This window comes from Rhinoraja longicauda, chromosome 6 (assembly GCF_053455715.1).
Source record: "Rhinoraja longicauda isolate Sanriku21f chromosome 6, sRhiLon1.1, whole genome shotgun sequence".
NCBI lineage: Eukaryota > Metazoa > Chordata > Chondrichthyes > Rajiformes > Arhynchobatidae > Rhinoraja > Rhinoraja longicauda.
The window spans coordinates 15,808,651-15,832,860 of NC_135958.1; the positions used below are offsets into that span (position 1 = coordinate 15,808,651).

The 24,210-nt window shown below is 41.0% G+C and overlaps 1 protein-coding gene across 1 annotated transcript in view; it reads right to left on the reverse strand.

The window, feature by feature from the left end:
- Positions 1-23,470, reverse strand: part of katnb1 (katanin p80 (WD repeat containing) subunit B 1) — a 45,514-nt gene extending 22,044 nt beyond the window's left edge. Inside the window, exons 1-9 of the mRNA XM_078400539.1 lie at positions 23,094-23,470; positions 14,442-14,572; positions 12,309-12,426; positions 10,717-10,817; positions 9,978-10,019; positions 8,548-8,631; positions 6,750-6,865; positions 5,608-5,679; positions 262-412 (exon numbers count right to left, since the gene is read on the reverse strand). Coding sequence (XP_078256665.1) covers positions 262-412; positions 5,608-5,679; positions 6,750-6,865; positions 8,548-8,631; positions 9,978-10,019; positions 10,717-10,817; positions 12,309-12,426; positions 14,442-14,572; positions 23,094-23,133 — 855 coding nt within the window. The 5' untranslated portion in view covers positions 23,134-23,470. The remainder of the gene's footprint in view (positions 1-261; positions 413-5,607; positions 5,680-6,749; positions 6,866-8,547; positions 8,632-9,977; positions 10,020-10,716; positions 10,818-12,308; positions 12,427-14,441; positions 14,573-23,093) is intronic.
- Positions 23,471-24,210: the final 740 nt, after the last annotated feature.

Here is a 24,210-nt window from a genome sequence, read left to right on the forward strand (position 1 = left end):
ATTTTGTTTTTATTTCACATGTCCAGGATCCACAGTATTTTACTTACAATAAATAGCATACCTCAATGTTAACCCATATATCATTCATCAATTGTGTCATTATATTTTTTCATAGCAGTGTAATTTCCTCTTGGGATCTTAATTCCTTATAACATGAAGGTGTATGACATTTTACTTACTCTCTGACATTCCATTACGTGACTAGGTGTCTTAACTGCCCATTTTGTACTTTAATAATATCCATACCTATACAGGACATACCAATTGATTGGAACAGATGGAAAGGTCTGCTGCTCTACCCCAGCTAACAGGAAGTACATCAAAGCAACGTGGAGGCTCCCAGCCATAAACATGCAATGAATCCTGAGATCCACTATATAGACAACAACCGTCTGGATTGAACAAAATACTCCTAAAACAAATGGAGAATGGGAATAATATTAACTGAACAGTTTTATCATTGAGAAACTCATGTCATACATATCAGACAGTTGGATCAGTTTAATGACAACTTAACAAGTATATGGAAATTATTCCGCTCACCAAATAAGTACTCCTAATTTACTCCTAATCAGCAAAAAGGGTACCTACATGAAAAAATACTCTCTCTGTGAAGAGAACCTGATGCTGGGTTCCAAGGATCAAGAAGGTGCCAACATAGACACAGAAAAATAGGTGCAGGAGCAGGCCATTTGGCCCTTCGAGCCAGCACCACCATTCCAATATGATCATGGCTGATCATCTAAAATCAGTACCCCGTTCCTGCTTTTTCCCCCATATCCCTAATAGCTAAATTTAACTCTCTCTTGAAAACATCCAGTGAATTGGCCTCCACAGCCTTCTGGACATCGGGAATATTTTTCCTGCATCTCGCCTGTCCAATCCTTTAAGAATTTTAATTATTTCTATAAGATCCCCTCTCATCCTTCTAAATTCCAGTGAATACAAACCCAGTTGACCCATTCTTTCATCATATGTCAGTCCCGCCATCCCGGGAATTAACCTGGTTAACCTACATTGCACTCCTTCAATAGCAATAGTGTCCTTCCTCAAATTAGGAGACCAAAATTGCACAGAATACTTCAGGTGCGGTTTCACCAGGGCCCTGTACGACTGCAGGAGGGTCACCTAGCTTCTAAACTCAAATCCTCTCGCAATGAAGCCCAACGTGCCATTAGCTTTCTTCACTGCCTGCTGCACCTGCATGCTTACTTTCAGTGACTGATGTACAAGCACACCCAAGTCTCATTGTATCCCCCCTTTTCCTAATCTGACACTATTCAGATAATGCTGGAGTAACTGAGTGGGACAGGCAGCATATCTGGAGAGAAGGAATGGGTGACGTTTCAGGTCGAGACCCTTCTTCTGACCCGAAGTGTCGCCCATTCCTTCTCTCAAGAGTTGCTGCCTGTCCCACTCAGTTACTGCAGCATTTTGTGTCTACCTTCGATTTAAACCAGCATCTGCAGTTCTTTCCGAACCACAGATAAAAATCTGCCATCCTGTTCGTGCCACCAAAGTGAATAACCTCACATTTATCCACATTATACTGCATCCGCCATGCATCTGCCCACTCACCCAACCTATCCAAGTCACCCTGCAGCCTCATAGCATCCTCATCGCAGCTCACACTGCCACCCAGCTTTGTGCCATCCGCAGATTTGGAGATGTCACTTTTAATTCCCTCGTCTAAATCGTCAATATACATTGTAAAGTTATACAAAGAGAGAGCACAGAGCCTTGCGGCACACCACTAGTCACTGCCTGCCATTCTGAAAAGGACCCGTTAATTCCTACTCTTAAGTTCCTGTCTACCAGTTCTCTATCCATGTCAATACCCTACCCCCAATGCCATGTGCTTTAATTTTGCACACTAATCTCATGTGTGGGACCTTGTCAAAGGCTTTTTGAAAGTCCAGATACACCACATCCACTGCTTCTCCCTTGTCCATTCTATATGTTACATCCTCAAAAAATTCCAGAAGATTAGTCAAGCATGATGTCCCCTTCATAAATCCATGCTGACTTTGACTGACGTCACTGCTTTCCAAATGCGCTGCTATAACATCTTTAACAATCGACTCAAGCATCTTCCCCACTACCGATGAAAGGCTAACAGGTCTATAATTCCCCGTTTTCTCTCTCCCTCCTTTCTTAAAAAGTGGGTTTACATTGGCTACCCTCCAGTCCACAGGAACTGATCCAGGGTCAAGAGAACATTGGAAAATGATCACCAATGCATCCACAATTTCTAGGGCAACCTCCTCGAGTACCTTGCGATGCAGACCATAAGGCCCTGAGAATTTATCTTACTTCAGTCCCAACAGTTTACCCAACACCATTTCCTGACTAATGTGGATTCCCTCCAGTTCCTCCCTCCCGCTAGATCCTTGGTCCCCTAGTATTTCTGGGAGAATATTTGAGTCTTCCTTAGTGAAGTCAGAACCAAAGTACTTGTTTATCTGTTCTGCCATTTTTTTGTTTCTTATCATAAATTCTCATGTCTCCGATTGTAAAGGACCAACATTTGGCTTCACTAATCTTTTTCTTTTAACATATCTAAAGAAGCTTTTAGAACCAGTTTTTATATTCCCCGCAAGCTTTCCTTTGTGCTCTTCTTTCACCCGCGACCTCCTCTGTTGAGTTCTAAATTTCTCCCACAGAATTTGATGCTTCCTCTGACCAATTTATATGCCTTTTCCTTGGATTTAACACTATCCGTGATTTCCCTCGTTCGCCACGGTTGAGCATCCTTCCCAGTTTAATTTTTTCGCCAGACAGGGATGAACAATTTTTGGAGTTCTTTCATGCAGTCTTTAAATCTTTGTCATTGCATCTCCCCCATCAAGCCTTAAGTATAATTTGCCCATCTATTCAAGCCAATTCCAGTCTCATACCTTCAAAGTCTCCTTTCTTTAAGTTCAGGACCCCAGTCTCTGAATTAACCATGTCACTTTCCATCCTAATGCAGAATCGCACCGTATTATGGTCACTTGCCCGAGGGGCTTTGCACAACAAGATCGCCAACTAATCCTTCCACATTACACAATACCCTGTCTTGGATGGCCTGTCCTCTAGTCAGTTCTTTTATGTATTGGTTTAAAAAACAACCCCGTATACATTCCAGGAAATCTTCCTCCTCAGCGCTGTTACAAATTTGGTTGGCCCAATCTATATGTAGATTAAAGTCACCCATGATAACTGCTGTACCTTTGCTACACGCATCCCTAATTTCCTGCTTGATGCTATTCCCAACCAAATGGTCTGTATACAACTCCAACAAGTGTTTTCTGCCCTTGGCAATTTCACAGTTCTCCCCATAACCATTCTACAGCATCCAAGCTAACGACTCTCCTTGCTATTGCATTAATCTCCTCTTTAACCAGCAATGCCACCCCACCTCCTCTTCCTTTTTGTCTATCCTTCCTGAATATCGAATACCCCTGCATGTTTAGCTCCCAGCCCTGGTCATCCTGGAGCCATGTATCCGTAATTCCAACTATATCTTATTCCTTAACTACTAACTGCACATTCAATTCATCCACCTTATTATAGACAATACGTGCAGGAGTAGGCCATTCGGCCCTTCGAGCCAGCACCACCATTTAATGTGATCATGGCTGATCATTCTCAATCAGTGCCCCATTCCTGCCTTCTCCCCATACCCCCTGACTCACCTAGCCTTAAGAGCTCTATCTAGCTCTCTCTTGAATGCATTCAGACAATTGACCTCCACTGCCTTCTGAGGCAGAGAATTCCACAGATTTACAACTCTATGACTGAAAAGATTTATCCTCATCTCCGTTCTAAATGGCCTACCCCTTATTCTTAAACTGTGGCCCCTGGGTCTGGACTCCCCCAACATTGGGAACATGTTTCCTGCCTCTAACATGTCCAACCCCTTAATAATCTTATAGGTTTCGATAAGATCCCCTCTCATCTTTCTAAATTCCAGTGTATACAAGCCTAGTCACTCCAGTCTTTCAACATATGACAGTCCTGCCATTCCTGGAATTAACTTAGTAAACCTACGCTGCACGCCCTCAATATCAAGAATATCCTTCCTCAAATTTGGAGACCAAAACTGCACACACTACTCCAGGTGCGGTCTCACTAGGGCCCTGTACAACTGCAGAAGGACCTCTTTGCTCCTACACTCAACTCCTCTTGTTATGAAGGCCAACATTCCATTGGCTTTCTTCACTGCCTGCTGTACCTGCATGCTTCCTTTCAGTGACTGATGCACTAGGACACACAGATCTCGTTGTACGTCCCCTTTTCCTAACTTGACACCATTCAGATAATAATCTGCCTTCCTATTCTTACCACCAAAGTGGATAACCTCACACTTATCCACATTAAACTGCATCTGCCATGCATCTGCCCACTCACACAACCCGTCCAAGTCACCCTGCAACCTCATAGCATCTTCCTCACAGTTCACACTACCTCCCAGCTTTGTATAATCTGCAAATTTGCTAATGGTACTTTTAATCCCTTCATCCAAGTCATTAATGTATATTGCAAATAGCTGCGGTCCCAGCACCGAGCCTTGCGGTACCCCACTAGTCACTGCCTGCCATTCCGAAAGGGACCAATTGTCCCCACTCTTTGCTTTATGAATGCTCCTCGCATTAAGGCATAAAGCTTTCAGGTTTGTTTTTCTTATTCGCCCTTCTACCTTTTGCTTTCGTCCTCCTTTTATGTCCCTCTGTCTCCTTGCATTGGTTCCCATCCCCCTGCCCTGTTAGTTTAAACGTGACATTTCCTACATTCTATTTCCCGTTAACTGCACGCAGACTCTTGCGCGTTGTTGAACCCACCCCCCGCCACTGTTTAGTTTAAACCCACCTGTGTAGCACCAGCAAACCTGCCCGTCAGAATGTCGGTCCACCTCCAATTAAGGTGCAACCCGTCCCTTTTGTACAGGTCACCCCTGCTCTAGAAATCTAAATCCCTGCCCCCTGCACCAACTCCTCAGCTGAGGTGCCAAACTGAATGCTGATCTGGACCAAGTTATGTTGTCATTTGCTGCAATGACAAGACAATGGCTATCATTATTAGCTCTGGGGTGAGGACGAGCGTAGGGTGTGGAAATTAACAAAAACCCAGTGTTGAGCACATAATCCATGGCAGAAAGTTCATGCACATGGACAAAGGTGAGGATTGATGAACCTCAACTTTAATGGAGGGCCCTACAAAAGTTTCAAAATATTACGCTGTCTACACTCAAGCACCTCTAAAACAAATATTGGGAAGCGGCTAAGATGCATGGAAAATGTTAAAGCATGAACCAATTTCTTTAGAAGAGGGAAAAAATAGTGAACAAAAAAAAATGGGAAACAAGAATATACAAGTTTATTTTGGAAACACATACCTCGTAGCCAACTAAATAAGACATCCTACAGCAGTCAAAAAGCAGCACACTACAGTGCACATGATACTGATTCTATAGCTCTTTTGCCATTGCCTTTCAATAAACATACAAGATTCTTTATTCTTTGTACCTATTACTTGCCCTCATCCAATGTATGCACATTTGATCCACATTAAAACACACTAGTTTCAATACAGCTTTTAAAAACACACAGCATGTGCTCCATGTACCTGACAGGAGTGCTCTCTACTTCTGTGCAGCTCACCATCTTAAACTTTTCTAGATCCCAAAACTTTATTGTTCTGAAAGAGGGAATATAGTGTTAAGTACCTGTGGAACATCAATTCAAAGCCACATTTCCAATTGTTAGTAGACCCGCAAGCAAATAGCCTTTCCATTGGATGGACAAACAAATGTTTGCTAAAATTTAAGGTTAAATCACAAAGGAATGAAAAAAATAAGTTCCTTCTAGCACATTGCAAGTAGAAGGGGTTAAATGTATCCGTTTGCTTCCTAAATAAATCCTCTCTTGCATATAATTTAGTCACAATGTGCATTTAACAGCTCGAGGGACAATGGAGATACAAAATACAGTCAATTTCAGTTTGCTATCTATTATTAACAGGGTCAGGACACAGTTAAAGATCTCTTTTCTGACCTGTGAAGACTATGTCACAGCAAAGGTTTCTGATGATCAATGTTAAGGCAATGTTAAAAGTACAAGATTTCATAGTTATTGATGACCAGGGCATGTCAAACACCTTCTCGGTCATTAAAATACAACTGAAATATGTATTCCCCTGTAACCCAGGCAGCCAATTATCATTTAAAGTAGCAAAAATAACAAGTTTGTGACGAGTCTATTTCAATACTGTTTTATGGGATAAATTTAAATGTTGGCCATGACTCCAGAATAACTACTTAAAAGTAGTCCGATAGGATATATTGCGATTTACTCAAGAGAAGATTCAGAGCCTCGGGTTAATATCTCATTCAAAAGACAGTAATCCAAACTACCTCAATACTGCAAATGATTGTGCTGTTGTGAGAATTAAGCCTTGTAATCCAAAATACAGGGTGCCAATGAATCAGTCATAGCTCACATCATTTGCAGTGTATATCATTTAAGAACAACAATTCAAGCATTGAATAATAAAAACAATAAAAAGTGGATGGTGAAAACACTGAATTTAGTCATTGCCATTATTAGTACTTTGTATCTTCTATTTTTAAAGCATGTTAAACTGAGAAATGTGTTTCATATTCAGCATGGAATAACTATAGCATAATTAAAGTTAAAGTACTAAAAATAACTTGGATTAACAGATGAAATTGTGGGCAATACTAATTTCAAAGCAACATCTGTTCTGACCTGTCTGAGCTGCCGGAAGCCAGGAGATACTCATTCGGGTGGAACTCCACAATATTAACAGGTCCAGTGTGATCTGTAAATTCCGTTAGAATTTTTGCTGCTGATAAATCCCACAGCTGAAAAAATTACAGAAAAAAGGCATTACTAAAGATAACTCTTTCTACGTTCAAAAATTTAGATAGTGGACAGGTAATAGATCAAGGAAAGAAGCTCAAAGCACATTTGCCAGCTTTAATTATGATGGTATTAGTTGAAGACGCCTTCCAACAGGCAATTATTTATTTAAAAAATGTACAGATCTTGACTTGTGTTTTTTTGCCAATTCTTCATTTGGCAAAAGTCTTACAGACACTAAATGGACACTTTTTCCATCTTTGTATCCAATCTTTTCAGGATGCATTTTCACATCACATTAAGTGAGTACTGAACAAAGTCTCTTTATGTTGTGCCAGGCAAAATAGCTCAAAAAGGCGGAAAGAAAGTTAAAGGGAATACATTTTCTGTTTAATCAAAAGTCTCATACTTTTCAAAATAAATGAATCCTTAATGTAATGGACATTTAGACTGAGGATCAATTAACCTAGTTAGACAAAACATTAATAGGGCAGCTCGAGTCCTGAATTACTGCAAAAATCCATTGTCCAAATCAACGTTCGAGCAACTTACTGAAAGACCCAAAGCAAATTTGACAGCTACTGCTGTGGATATCAATTACATTTTCACAAACAGCGGATTGCATGATAATGCTGGGGAAGCAAAGATAATGCAAAGACCACATTTATCATCCATCCTTTCTTGCACAAAAAGGTAACGAGGTGGTGAAGCTCAAAAAGCAGTATTAAATAGGAAGTTACAAGATTTGACACATCCAATATGCAGTCATTATCCTTGTAGACACATGGGTCACTTTTGTCAGTGTTTGGGTAAATCAGGTGAGCCCATGTTGGATTAACAAAGTCTGAAACAACATGTTTTATCAGGATCCCACATAACCAGAAAACAGAGCTATCTTAGATGCCATATTAGAGTCATTAGCTAAAGCACCCTATTCCCAAAAAATTGCCATTTATTACCTACTGCAAGAGCATTTCAGAGATCTGAATTGTAAAAAATATTGTGCAAAAAGCTTTGTAAAAAGGTTGCATCCTTCAGGCTTTCTGCATGGTGTAATAACTTGAAAGCTTCTTGCTACACAAGTGGATGCCAACCCGAATACTCTAATGTTGTATGAGATGTTTTTCATTCAGTTATTTATTGGATGAGGCCATCACTGGCAAGGACATCATTTACTGCTTACATAGAGGAAATTAGGGATGAGTCTACCAGTAAAACCAAAAGTATTATTTCACTAATAATTTGAAATATATTAAAATTTGTGAATTTTGTATTGTACCATTTCATGTTATTCATAATAATTGCAATACCATCCCAAATAAGGACCTTTAACTTTCCTTCTTAATTGAAAGTGGAACACCCAAGAAGAAAATACAGCAACACATTATCAAGATTTTCCATGCTCCACTTTGGTCTTCTTACCTTCATCACTCAACATAATATGTTTTGGCATTCAGCATTCAGAATGTAATCCATATTTAAATACCCATCAAGAGAAATTAACTTTATTTTAAACAAAATAGTTGTTATAAACAAAGTATTAACAATAGTAACCCAGTAAAAACGTTGGGAGCTTTTCTTGTGCATGGATTGTCCAGAGGTTAAGAAAGTATTTCAGCCAAATTCAGTAAATTAATTGTTTGTATATGTTGCATTCTTATTCTGCAAAACTCTAAGTAAATACCTTCACGGTGCTATCATCTCCAGCGGCAGCAATCCATCGCCCATCAGGACTGAACCTTAAACACCGCACGGCATTTGTGTGTCCCTGCAAAGGCACCAGTGACAGTTTATGGTGTAGTACTAACTATATCAACTATTTTGCAATTCGTGAGATCAAATGCAAGGGGGAAACTTACAGTTACTGGCAGGACCCATGTTGGAAATTTATAAAACATTGGTTAGAATACATTTGGAGTGTTATATGGAGCTCTGGTCGCCCCTTTGCAGGGAGAAGTTTCGGGGAGACTGCAGAAGATGTTTAGCAGAATGCTGCCTGGAATTGAGAGCATTAGAAACTAGAAACAGCCAAAGACTTGTTCCCTGGGTTGAAATGTCAAAGATTAGAAGGCATAGGTTTACGGTCAGAGAGGGAAGTTTAAAAGAGATGTGCGATGTAAGCTTTTCTAAAAAACAGAGTGGTGGGTGCCTGGAATGCTCTGCTAGGGAGGCTGGTTGAAGCAGATATAATAGAGGCGTTTTGACTGACTTTTAGATAGGCATATGGATATGCAGGGAATGGATATGGGTCACGTGCAGGCAGAGTTCATGTGCAGGCAGGCAGAAGATATTTTAGGCCATAAGGCCTGTTCCTGTCCTGTTGTTCTAGGTATTACACAATACAAATAAGCAAACAGCATCCATATGGATTTGTGCCAAGACTGTGACAAAGGTTGAAACTAACAAAGAAAAAGTGATATGAGGGTTGTCACTGGCCATCTGAATAAGCCTTTCATCAATTAAATGCAGATGAGAAAAGCAGGGATCAGGTCTGGGCGGATTGAGTAACTTTTTGATTTTAGAGAAGGAGATCCCAACCTAAATATATAAAGCATTAGAATCAGGGTTTCAATGTCGACTTTATAGTCACAGCAGAAGATGTAGATTGGCATGAATCCCATTCAGGTATAAATGTTATTCACATTAGTGATAATCAAAGTGGATTGATTGATGAGAGAATTGAAAATTATATATTGGTATTTCAAAAAAAAAAAATGCTGACAAAAAGGAAGCAGCGAAAAGAACCAGAAAGGTCAGAGGTTTCCCAAAATGAGTTAAGTCAGAAAGTGTAAAGAAAGAGTGGAGTCCAGCAAGAAATTAAAGAGCACGGGCATTTGGTCCCTTTATGCTCCCAAGAATATAACCAACACTATGGACTTTATTGCTGTATATCTTGATGGCCCCAATTCTTAACACAAATATCATACAAATAGAAAACCGTACTAAGATAGTACTAAACTGTTGCCATTCAGTACATTTTCTTGATGATAACTTGACTCATGTCCAACATAGATTCCCTTTACAGTAAAAAATTGTTGCAAGGTTGATTTACAGGTAACCTTTTAGCCTTCAGCTGAAAAATAACATTTGTACAATACTTGTTATTGCACTCACCTTGTACGTCATTACACAACCTTTCCTCCGAATATCCCACAACTAGAAATAGAAACACAGCAGATAAGTTTGCAAATTTCCAGCAAAATTTGACCCAAGAAATATCAACAACTGTGTGTTGGCCATAGATATTAAGGACAACTGCAATGGCAGGACATTTCTACAACTTTGCTGCATCACCCACCTTAAGTCTTTAAGATTAAGAATGATTGAAAAAAAAAGTAACTTCAGGACCTGTCAATGGAAAGGAAGACCTCTATTTTCATACCACTTTCATGTCCATTGTATTGTAGGAAACAGAAGCAAATTTGCACCTTAACCTCCCATAAACAGAAGCACGGTCAAGACCAGAACTATCATTAGACATGACTGAAAATTAAATATTGGCAGACGAGCTGGAAGATAGAATTAATATGGCTGAGTGAAACACTGGTCAGCGTGGATATGGCTGGCCAAATGGCTTGTTTTAATGCCGTAAACTAGGGCACAATTAAATCTTGTGTTTTTAAAGAATGAGAGTTTTGAAAACATTTTATCAGGCAAGGGGGGTATCAGGAGGGGGAAAAAAGCATCGTGGGGCAGTCAGGTGGAATTCTGGAGAAAGATGATCAATTAGGAGTTGCTGTTGCTTGTGTCCGTCAGACTGACAGTCATGCTGGAGAAAAATGGCATTTTCTTATTCCTAAAATGTTATTTTAAAGTCGCACTTTACCACAATTTGTTCTATACTATATAGCACCTTTACATTGGTGTCCATAGAGCCAGAAGCCACAAACTCTCCAAAAGGATGAAAGTCTAAACTGCAGATGTTGGCTTTGTGACCAGACAGCGTCCGAAGGACTTGAAAGAGAAGAAAAACAATGTTTATACATTATCATACACATTACTGGTTTATGAATTATCCAAAGAGAAGTTAACAATTGCAACATGGCATTCAAGTTGAAACAGTAGCTTGTTTTCGTGAATTAAGCATTAAGCTTTTCTTAATCAGATTGCAAAATCATAATTCCATACTGTTTTGTTCAGCTAACGTTTCAGTTCAAATACATCCCTTCTATTGATAGTTTTTTAAATGCTGAAATGCTCTCATGTCTCTACCTGATCCCTTTCCATGCTTAATTACCACAACTACAAATATTTTTTTTGGAAAGTTGGTTTTCAAAATGAGGAACAAGCAAAGAAAAGTGTTCTAATACATGCCAATAATAAATTTCCACATTCGTTTATTCACCAGTTAATGTTAGGGTGTTGCATTTTCTCACAAATTATTTGACTTGAACTGCTGCATTTCTTAAAAATATCCCCATTATGAATTACCAGGACTTTCGTAATATAAATAATTGAAAAATGTCACTTTCATCTTCAAAATAATTCCTTTGTAATCTTTTTAGATAGCTAATCAAGGACATACGCTGTCTTCTGTTCAATACAAGAATCGGCATACATAGGCTTTTACACTCTTCTCCAGCATTTAGTAGAAGAAACCAATGAAACTGAACTAGACGAATTCAGAAGAGAAACTCACGTTTGTCATTGTTCAAACTAAAAATGGTGGCAGACTTAAAGAAGAAACCATATAGCTCTGTGTCGGAAGGAACTGCATTTGCTGGTTTAAACCAAAGATAGACACAAAAAAGCTAGAGTAACTCAGCGAGACAGGCAGCATCTCAGGTGAGAAGGAATGGGTGACGTTTTGGGTCAAGACCCTTCTTCAGACAACCATGTAGGTCTGTTCATTAGTTTACAGTGTAATGTGTCGCTGAACCTTAAACAGTTTACCGTGTCCCTGAACATATGCCAGACCAATTTAGGCAAAAAGCTGCTGAAACCTTTAAGAAAACATAAAATTCTAATGATCTCTGTTTGAGAAGTGCAGATAGAGGCACTGGAAGGAATGAGCACATGCAAGCAGGAACCCAGAACAGAATTTGGTTTATTTACAGGGTTAAAATTTGAAGTTTTAAAAATACACTCCTCAGATTCATGCATTAATAATAATTTTCACAATTACAGAAAGCTGCAGGTGCCCACCAAATCATACACCAAAAGTTACAGATTGACCGAGGGGAAGGAACAGAGGGAAATTAGGATTAAGCACAAATTCTTTGTTTACTGCCGAACTATCTTCGTCCTCAAAGAAAAAATGAAAATTCTGCACTAATTTCTGACTACAGTTGCTCTCCTTCTGCATTGGGAAGTACTTAGTAAAGACAGACATAATTTGGATTTTTATTTGGCAGGAATTATTTAAACAGAACTTTCATATTATAGTAATAAAAAGTTAAAAAGTGGTCATTCAGTTGATTGATCAAAAGAAAAATTGGTACTTACTCTTAGCGGCTTCCAAATCCCATATTCTTAGTGATCCAGACTGTGAGCCTGCAACAACCAACTCCTCGGAGTCTTTAAATTGAATACATTCGACTGGTGTGTTGTGACCTGTAAGACTCTATAGTGAAATTTCTGTTTTAAATTATGCTTTGTTGTACTGTAGAAAATAAGGTGATACATGCACAAATTGGTGTACAAAATTTGAAGCATTTCGATAAAAGCACAGTATTCCAAATTTAAATTCCAGATGTCATGAGCATTTACTCATGTAATTAGTTTAACCGACTTCAGAGTCAACAAATATTCCACAGAATTTCACAACAATATCTACTTCAAGAGTTCAGTGAATTTTTTTTTTTAGTTTTAAAAATAAACTTCATTCATAAAATATACACAAAAAATATTTCACGCCTTTATAATGATAGTCTCATTGTATTTATATCTACCAGGTACAAAACAATGCCTATCACATGGCCTCCTTGACATACACACTTAAAGTTTGAGAGACCATTATACGGGACTCATACCCTCAGTATCCACTGGCAACAGGACCTTAGATTCCAGTTCTTCCCCACTGTACCAAGCATCTGTGCTTCATTTAGTACATTCACTTAGGGACATCTTGCAGCACTGGGAGACCAACACACAGGCCAAAGTGCATTGTACACAGAGTAGATGATCTTCCAAACAGCAACTCATGTTTGTCTCGGTGCATCCGAGTACAGCCTGTAAATCAGTGCAGCGGTCCTCTGTTATACAGTTGTTTGGGATGAATCCTGATAAAGACCTTTGCATTCTTTTCCAGATCTTCTTTGCAAATGCACAGTCCATGAAGAGGTGGACAATTGCCTTCTCCTCATCATATCTGTCTGGAGGGCATTGTGCACTGAGGGCAAGATGCTGTTTTTGCAAGAAGGATCTAATGGAGAGGGCCTGCTCACTGCCAGCCAAGCAAGGTGTCTGTGCTTGTTGGCAAGTTCTGGCAATTAGAAATTCTGCCAAATAGTTTTGAGAATGTGGTTGGGGAACCAATCCACAGGATCTTTTTTCTTGCTGTTTGTTCTACACTGAGCACTGCCTGATAGGTATGGTTAAAGGACATTTTCCTGAGATAATTTTTCCACAAAGGACAAGTAATACAGCAAAGTCCCCTCAGCAAACAAACCCTGTGACACTTATTGCTCGTGTACTTTGGTTCAATTCACAGCCTGGTTGATGGCCATCAGAATGGGTCAATGTTGGATACTCTTTCTTCTTCCCCCACCCCTTTCCCCCTCTGTTTTCCAAAGATTTGTGCATTGCAACTCCTTGTGCGCACTCCATCGTGCATCCAGAGATGAAATGAAAGATGGCTTGGATGTCCGTTACTGCAGAGTGGGGTATGGACCACACCCGCATCTTGCACAGCAGCACAGAGAGCACCTAATAGATTCTACAAAGGGTTCTCTGCAGCACACAAGCAAGACAGCAGTTCAGTAAATGATACATTAGTATATAAGCTGCCTGGGCTCATCCATTCTGCACTTAACTCCCTCGAACTCAAGGCCACATTTGAGAAAAAAATACTTTGGCTGGTATACAAATGCCATTGTAAAAATTCATGAATTTACTTTGGTCATCCAATCTTTGCTGATAAAGTGGTGTAAAATCAACCTTTCTGAAAAGTTGGCACGGTTTTAACTCTCAAAAAATCAACAATTCAAATGATAATTGTTAAATGGCTTTGCCAATAAAAGGAATGAAAAATACAGATAAACACAGTTTTACCAGGTCCTGTACAATACCACAAAAAGTACAAAAATACATATGATCTGTTTGTTTTTTTCAAAATGGGGCCTTTAAATCAATCAAGGAAAAATATGATGGGTCACTTGGAATAGGTTACCTGAAAGTACAACCTGATTTTTAAACAGTAGCACACCATAACTACAAGGTCAAGAGCATTCTCTATTCTCCAGCAGAAATATTTATAAATCCTAGCCAGCTATTTGTAAGGCTTGTGAGAATGTGTAATTCCCATTCTAATTTGAAGCCAAAGTCATGTGCTGACCTTGTGAGGCAAAACTACCCAATTTCACATAAACCCTAAAGGAGGGACAAATGTTACTGCTATTTGAACATCTATTAACTTACCATAATACAGTTAGGTTTGCTGACTGACCATAAGTTGACCCGACAATCTTCACCACCTGTGGCCAACAGCCTGCCTGAATTCTTCCCCAGCACCAGGCATGTTACATTTCCAGCATGAGCAACAAACTCTTCTAAACGCAGAATGCAAAAGAATTTCAGTGATCAATTTGACAACTTGGTTATCTAGTCACTTTAATATGACCGGAAAAATAAAACTCAAAAAGATGCTTAAAAGGCAGAAAGAAAAAAAAACAAGCCAAAGAACAGTTAATATGCAAAAAGGTATGCATTTCCTAAACATCTCATTCACATATTAATTCAATATTATAATCTTTAATTCACAAACAGATCAACCACAGATGTTCTCTATTTTGAACATCAGGCGTTACAATTCCTAAAACATCCATTACTAATCTATTCTATACATAGAAACTTAAAAGTAATAAAATCTCTAATTTTTGACAAATGTACATATCTTCCTGTAAATTCACTCATTATCTCTTTCCTGAAAATGCCATTTCTCTTTCCTATCTCTCACATTTGGTTTTATTTCCTTGCTCACTAGTGTCCTTTTGTTCCCCTCCATAAGGCTTTGGTCCCAGGTTTTGCTAATACAATCAAAATAACACAAACAAGGCCACTTTATGCAAAAATTCTGTTTCAACAGAAACATTATGTTTGTAATCTTCTTGATTAGTATAGGTGTCAGAGATTACGAGAAGGCAGGAGAATGGGGTTAGGAGGGAGAGATAGATCAGCCATGATTGAATGGAGGAGTAGACTTGATGGGTCGAATTCTGCTCCAATCCTTTATGATCTTATGATTATTATTAGGGTGATTTCGACAGAGTGGTATGAATGTATTCACATACATCAAACAATAATTATCTCAAACAAATGTCTAATTACCTCCCCTTGTCATTCAAAGGGAAATGCCAACTGACAAACATAAATATTCTAGCAAACTTTACTAACCACTATCCACAAGCCAGATGTAATGGAATATAGCCCTACCAATACATAGGATACCATGGGAAGCAAGTAAGGAGACTCTAACAGAGATTTTGCATCTTCGGTAGACACATGTAAGGTACCAAGATGACTGGAAGATAGCTAGTGTGGTTCCTCTATTCACTAACAATAGGGATAAGCCAAGAAACTACAGACTGGAGAACATACATTCTAAGGGACAGGATCTATATTCACTTGGAAAGGTAGGGGCTGATTATGAGTTAGCATGGTTTTGTGCAGGGGAAATCCTATCTCTTAAATCTGTGAGTTTTCTTGCAGGGATAATTAAGAAAACCAATGTAAGAGTAGTAAAAGTGGTTTAAATGGACAAGCAAGGCATTTTCACATTGTCCCATACAGTTAACTTGTCCTGAAGCCTTGGGGACACGGGATCTAAGGTACGATGGCAAACTGGATTCAAAATTGGCCTGATGAGAGGAGGCAGAGGGCAGTAGTGATGGGATTTTATGATCCTGGAAATGTATAACCAGTAACATACCACAGGGATCAGAGCTGGCATATTGACATATTATTATCTATATACTAAAACTCTTGTTTGTTTGTTGGTGATCGAACTTCAGCATAAACGGTACACGATAGTACGACAAGTTTAGGCCCACCTTACTCACCATCGTCACTTTAGTGATAATGCAAGTAGTTTTATTGAAATTGGTGTTATATTTTTAAAGTTATTCACATTTTAAAGTTTAAAAGTTTAAATCTATCTCCTAGGGAGGGAGGGGGGGGGGGGAGGGAGAGGGGTGGAGGGGAGGGGAGGGTTGAGGAGAGAGGGAGGGGGGAGGACAGGGTGCTGCACCAATGCAGGAGAGGTTTGGGCCCAAAGGGTCCACTTGATCTAGTATCTAATATATTTGGATGAGAATCTTGGTGAATCAATTATTAAGGTTGCTGATAACATTTTTTTTTTTTAAATGAATGAATGAATGAATGAATAAGTTTAGTGGGCAAGCATGTGCATATACAAGGAATGTGCCTTGGCGCTCCGCTCACAAATGACAACAAACATACAGTTAACAATTAAGAATAAAGCATAAACACATCAAAACAATAAGGATACAACATTACAGTCTAAACATGTGAGTGAAAATAGACAATAGACAACAGGTGCAGGAGGAGGCCATTCGGCCCTTCGAGCCAGCACCGCCATTCAATGTGATCATGCCTGATCATTATCAATCAGTACCCCGTTCCTGCCTTCTCCCCATACCCCCTGACTCCGCTATCCTTAAGAGCTCTATCTAGCTCTCTCTTGAATGCATTCAGAGAATTGGCCTCCACTGCCTTCTGAGGCAGAGAATTCCACAGATTCACAACTCTCTGACTGAAAACGTTTTTCCTCATCTCAGTTCTAAATGGCCTACCCCAATATTCTTAAACTGTGGCCCCTTGTTCTGGACTCCCCCAACATTGGGAACATGTTTCCTGCCTCTAACGTGTCCAACCCCTTAATAATCTTATAGGTTTCGATAAGATCCCCTCTCATCCTTCTAAATTTCAGTGTATACAACCTAGTCGCCCCAGTCTTTCAACATATGACAGTCCCGCCATTCCGGGAATTAACCTAGTAAACCTACGCTGCACGCCCTCAATAGCAAGAATATCCTTCTTCAAATTTGGAGACCAAAACTGCACACAGTACTCCAGGTGCGGTCTCACTAGGGCCCTGTACAACTGCAGAAGGACCTCTTTGCTCCTATACTCAACTCCCCTTGTTATGACGGCCAACATTCCATTGGCTTTCTTCACTGCCTGCTGTATCTGCATGCTTCCTTTCAGTGACTGATGCACTAGGACACACAGATCTCGTTGTACGTCCCCTTTTCCTAACTTAACACCATTCAGATAATACTCTGCCTTCCTATTCTTACCACCAAAGTGGATAACTTCATAATTATCCACATTAAACTGCATCTGCCATGCATCCACCCACTCACACAACCTGGCCAAGTCACCCTGCAACCTCATAGCATCTTCCTCACAGTTCACACTACCAACCAGCTTTGTATCATCTGCAAATTTGCTAATGGTACTTTTAATCCCTTCATCCAAGTCATTAATGTATATTGTAAATAGCTGCGGTCCCAGCACAGAGCCTTGCGGTACCCCACTAATTATTGCCTGCCATTCTGAAAGGGACCCATTTATCCCCACTCTTTGCTTTCTGTCTGTCAACCAATTTTCTATCCATGTCAGTACCCTACCTCCAGTACCATGTGCTCTAATTTTGCCCACTAATCTCCTATGTGGGACCTTGTTGAAGGCTTTCTGAAAGTCAAGGTACACCACATCCACCGGCTCTCACCTGTCAATTTTCCTAGTTACATCCTCAAAGAATTCCAGAAGATTAGTCAAGCATGATTTCCCCTTCGTAAATCCATGCTGACTCGGAACGATCCTGTTATTACTATCCAAATGCTCCGCAATTTTGTCTTTTATAATTGACTCCAGCATCTTCCCCACCACTGATGCAAGACTAACTGGTCTATAATTTCCCGTTTTCTCTCTCCCTCCTTTCTTAAAAAGTGGGACAACATTAGCTACCCTCCAATCCACAGGAACTGATCCTGAATCTATATAACATTGGAAATGATCACCAGAGCAAAAAAGAGACTACAGACTTTGGTTATTGAGTAGAACTAATACTCGTGGGGAAAAAAAGCTGTTTTTATGTCTGACTGTGGCCGTTTTGACAGTCCGGAGTTGCCTTCTAGAGGGAAGTGCTTCAAAGATTTTGTGGCCAGGGTGAGAGGGGTCAGAGATGATCTTGCCCGCTCGCTTCCTGGCCCTTGCAGTGCACAGTTCAATGGGGGGAAGTTTGCAGCCAACAACCTTCTCAGCTGAGCGAACGATCCGTTGCAGCCTCCAGATGTCGTGTTTGGTGGCTGAGCCAAACCAGACCACGATGGAGAAGGTGAGGACGGACTCAATGATAGCAGTATAGAATTGGAACATCATTGCCTGTGGCAGATTGTGTTTCATTAGTTGCCACAGGAAGTACATCCTCTGTTAGGCCTTTTGATGGTGGCCCCTGGAGATGATGGTTCCAAGGAACTTAAATGACTCCACAGATGTGACCGTGGTGGGGGGAGGGAAGGGGGAGCTCTTCAAAAGTCCACTGTCTTAAGAGCATTGAGCTCCAAGTTGTTGCGATGGCGCCAAGACACCAACTGTGTCACTACCCATCTGTAGAATATGGTGGAATAGAGGATAGTGAAGACAGTTGGGGATATACATCAGTTATAAAGTCAGACCAACAGTGGCTGGTGCAATTTATTTCGGATAGGTGTGAGGCAATCCATTTTGTGACATCAAATATTTACAGGATATATACAGTAAATACAGGGACCTCAGAAATGTTATCAGATAGAAGGACATTGATGTGCAAGTACACAGTTCCCTGAAAGTAGTGTCCAAATGAATAGGGCAGTAAAGATGGCTTTCCGCATGCTTGCCTTCATAGACTAAGGCCTTGCGTATAAATACCAGGATGTCATGTTACAACTGTATAAAACATTGGTCAGGCCACATGGAGGATTGCGTACAGTTTTGGTCGCCACAATACAGGATGTGGTAGCAATAAAAAGATTGCAGAACAGATTAACCAGCATATTGCCTGGAATGGAGGGCTTTACTTGTGAGGATAGATTGGATAGGTGGGGTTTATTTTTGTGGAATGTAAAAGGTCAAGATATGAACTTTTTGAGATTTATAAAATTGAGAGGCATAGATAGGACAGGTAGTCAAAGTCTTTTTTCCAGGAGTGAGAGCGTTTAAAAGTAGTGAGCCTTCAAGCCAAGTCAACTGGATGGGACTATGTGAAAACGCCTTGCTAATGTCCATTTAAATCACTTTTACTACTCTTACATTGGTTTCCTTTAAGGTGAGAGGAGAGAAATTTAAAAGTCAATCTTACAAACAATTTTTCCCTCAACAGAGAATGGTGGTTATATGGACCGCTATTGGAGGATGTGGTTGAGGCAGATACAAGCATTGCACTTAAAAGGCATTCAGACAGGCACTTGGATGGGAAAGGAACAAGGGGATATGGGCCTAATCCAGGTAAATTGACCTAATGCAGGTAAATGGGATTAGCAGAGATTGATCAAAGGGCCCATTTCTGTGCTGCACAACTATGATCACAAGCAGCACTCTGGTATTCAGGTTAGAATATCCAGTCATCATCCCCATTATTTAGGCATTCAGTTCATTTATCACTATTGCACAGTCAATGCTATGTATATCATCTACAACATGTACTGCAGGAACTGCCACAACTTCCAATAGCACCTCCAAAAAATGACCTTAATAACTCACGTATTGGTAGCAGCCACAAAGGAACATAGTAGAGGTAAACAACAATTTATTTTAGACTAGAAGATACCAGAAAGTGGCATACCGTAGAGTCAGTTCTGGGACTAGTGTAGTTCAGCATTTTCTATACCTCTACCCTCTCCCCACAGTTACATAGAAACATAGAAAATGGGTGCAGGAGGAGGCCATTCGACCCTTCGAGCCAGCACCGCCATTCATTGTGATCATGGCTGATCGTCCACAATCAATAACCCTTCTCCCCATATCCTTTGATTCCACTAGCCCCTAGAGCTCTATCTAACTCTCTCCTAAATCCATCCAGTGATTTGGCTTCCACTGCCCTCTGTGGAAGAGAATTACACAAATTAACAACTCTCTGGGTGAAAAAGTTTCTTCTCACCTCAGTTTTAAATGGCCTCCTCTTTATTCTAAGACTGTGGCCCCTGGTTCTGGACTCGCCCAACATTGGGAACATTTTTCCTGCATCTAGCTTGTCCAGTCCTTTTATAATTCTACATGTTTCTATAAGATCCCCTCTCATCCTTCTAAACTCCAGTGAATACAAGTCTATCTTTTCAATCTTTCCTCATATGACAGTCCCGCCATCCCAGGGATCAATCTCGTAAACCTACACTACACTGCCTCAATTACAAGGATGTCCTTCCTCAAATTAAGAGACCAAAACTGTACACAATACTCCAGATGTCGTCTTACCAGGGCCCTATACAACTGCAGAAGAACCTCTTTACTCCTATACTGAAACCCTCTTGTTATGAAGGCCAACATATCCTCTGTGTCAGGGCAAGCGCTCAGTATGAGGACAGAAGAAACGGTTTAAGGACTGCCTCAAAGTGTCCCTCAAAGACTTGGACATCAACCTCAGCACTTGGGAGTCTCTTGCTCTGGACCATCCAACCTGGCGTAGCAAGCTCACCACAGGAGCCCGTGCAGCAGAGAACAGACGCACTGCAGAGGCCCAGAGGAAACGCACCGCGCGCAAGGCCCGGGCTACCTCCACTTCCACTGCAACACCCATCCACTTGTGTCCTACGTGTGGGCGTGCCTTCCGGGCCCGGATTGGCCTCACAAGTCACTTCAGGACCCACAGTCACCAATCCTCCAACTGAAAGTGAAGTCATGGTCATCTTCGAACCCGAAGGATGAACAACAACAACAAGGACACCCAGGTCTCACTGCACCTCCCCCTTACCTAACCTAACACCATTGTGATAATAATCTGTTCTGCAAGTTCTTTCCTTAGATATTTACTCAGTTTGTCTTTGAACACATTGATGGTATCGGTACTTACAACCATCCTTAGCAGTGCATTCTAGACATTCATCTTCATTCTTTACCTGTCACAATTTTACATAACTCCATCAATCAGATTCCTTGCGGCTTAATCTATTCCAATGAGAACAACTCCAGCTTCCCAAGTCTATCCATATAACCACAATTACTCATCCTGGAAATCAATTTCACAAATCTCTTCTGTGCCGCCAAGAAAATCCTTCACATCATACCCAAAGAGAAACTCCCAGAATTTAACACACTACTTCAGTTCAAGCTAAACATTGTTTTATAAAGTCTCATCACGAAGGATCAACACTCCCGCACCTACCCATCTCCCCCAATGAAAATCTACTTGTATCTCTTTTTGATGTTCCGACAAGGGTTTGCAAACCTAAAACTTTGTTTTCCTTTCCAGATTCTGCCCAATTTATTGAATATTTGCAACACTTTATTTTTTTCAGATTTCCAACACCTGTAGACATTTTTTTGCTTTTATACACCTTGCCTTCATTTATAAAGCAGTCCTTATGGCTTAAACCATTTTTTCCAATCTGCCCTGCCTTACTTAATAAACTGCGCACATATCCTCCCAGTTCATGTACCCCCTTGAGAATTGTGCCCTTTAGTTTTATTTTACCTCATCATTCCTCCAAACAAATGCAACACATTTAATGTTTATGAGTATTAAATTTCACCTGCAACCTATCTACCTATTCAACCAAAAAATAATGTGCTGGAGGCAGCAACTGTGGAAGGAATGGTCAGACAGCATTTCTGGTCAGGACCCTATTTCAAATATGGAGTTATGGGAGGGGGGAAGGGAAAAGGGAGATGGGAGTGGGACACAGCCTGGCAAGTGATAAGTGGATGCTGTCGAGGAGAGGGGGGTGATCAGCAAAGATTGGTAAAGTCAAAAGAGGGAGTGGTGTATAGGGAAATATGGGACTCGGGGATTGAAGAGAAGCATGGGGGGGGGGGGGGGTGACTGAGGTGGGAGATATCCAATGATACTTTATTATCACATGTACCCTAGGTACAGTGAAATTCTGTGCTTTAGCATACATGTGTGCACCACTGTGGTGCAGGGGTAAGAGAGGGGTGGTAGGAGGAGATATTTTTTGAAACTGGAGAATTCAATGTTCGTACAGTTGGGTTGTGCACCATCCCGGCAGAATACAATGTGTTGTTCTTCCATTTTGTATGTGGAGTCACTCTGCCAATGGAGGCTAGGGGCAAAAAGGTTGAGAGTTGTACTACGAGACACAGGTAAGGACTCCATCTACAGCAGTAGAGGGGAAATCACATTTACTGATTAGGACATCCCAGATGTCATAGATTGGAACGCCTCACCTTAGGAGCAGATGTGGCAGAGAGACAGTAAAATTGTGAGTATGGGGTGGTATACTTGCAGGAGGCAGGGTGGAGGTGTAGTCAGAGTAGTTGTGGGAGTCAGTGGATTTGTAGTAGACATCTTTCAATTGTCTGTCCCCTGTGATGGACCCAGAGAGAGATCAAGAAAGGAGAGCGGTCAGATATAATCCAAGTGAATAAGGGCAGGATGGAAGTTAAAGGCATTTTTTAAATGAAAACAACGTGTTTTGAACCGCTGCGGAGACAGCCCCAATGCACTGCCGATTCAACCAGGTATACAACCTCTCGAAACACAAGAGACTACAAATGCTGGAATCTAGAGCCAATAAAAACTTAACGGAAGAACTCAGCGGATTCAGTCCTGATATAAAGCCCCGACTTGAAAAGTCAATCATCTTTTCACCACCCTTCACCCCTCCTACCACAGATGCTGACCGATCCACTGAGTTTTCCAGTAGTTTTTAATATACCCTCGAAATCTATTACATTCCTTCTCGGACTCGGGGCTCATTACAATTCCCCATATTTTATTTTTGCTCCCCAGATTAGCGTGCCCCAATCACTCTCCCCCCTTGGACTGTTTTCTTCACCCCACTCCCCCTCCATATATTTGTCTTGGTCGCTCCAGCTGCCTTTTCTACTCACGTAGCTTCCATGCGATTTTGGTTGGACCCGAAGCCGCCATCCTCTGAGGTGGGAAGTAGGTGCAGGGGTCGGGCCGAGTCGGGCACCCAGTTCACGGTGAGCCAGTTGTCAGGGTTACCACGCCAGGCCCGAAATCCGCACAAGCCTTGCGGCTGCTGCGCTCACTACGCATGTGCACGCAGTATGCCAGGACTCCCAGCAGCCGCCGCGACACCGCACGCGCATTCACGGCGGAGAGCGGCGAACTCTTTCCGTTGGTTAGACAGTGGCAATGCCGCCCGTGCCACTAAACTGTCATTATAAACACGCGGTCAAAACGTCCCTCTGCTACTGTAACACTGGATCGGTTCCATTTATGTTCTGTACTGATCATAATTAGGAATGAAGGTAATTTGCTGCATCGCAAGGATGAAATAAAGCGTTTCTTTGCACAGTTTACGCCAACAGGGCAACCAATCAGAATCCACGTCCTGGACGCGTGGGAGTGGGCGGGCGCCTGCGCATGCGCGCTATTGATTGGCTCTCTGGCGCGGGAGGTGTCGACGGTTGGCCCGTCCGTGGAGTTTTAAACCACCTGACTACTGCAAACATCACCGCTTACAAAATAACCTTTCGTTGTATTTGCTCATTTTCTTCAGAATCTGGGTGTCATATACAAGGCCAGATGCCGTCTGACCAGCTGAATTCTTCTACAACTTTGTTTTTTTACTTAAATATGTCAGCATTTGCATTTCCTTGCGTCTCTGGAGATGCTGATTGTCTCGCACTTCTGTGGCACCTTTGTAAATTGCAATTATCAACCGAACTTGCAGCCTGGAGTGATTTATTTGCTAAGGAAATATGAATGTAATTGTGTAGGAAGGAATTGCAGATGCGGATTTAAACCGAAGATAGACACAAAAAACTGGAGTAACAGCGGGACAGGCAGTATCTCTGGAGAGAAGTAATGGGTGACGTTTCGGGTCGAGACCCTTCATCAGACTGGTTAGGGATAAGGGAAACGAGAGATATAGACGATGATGTAGAGAGATAAAGAACAATGAATGAAATATATGCAAAAAAGTAACGATGATAAAGGAAACAGTCAATTGTTAGATGGTGGGTGAAAACGAGAAGC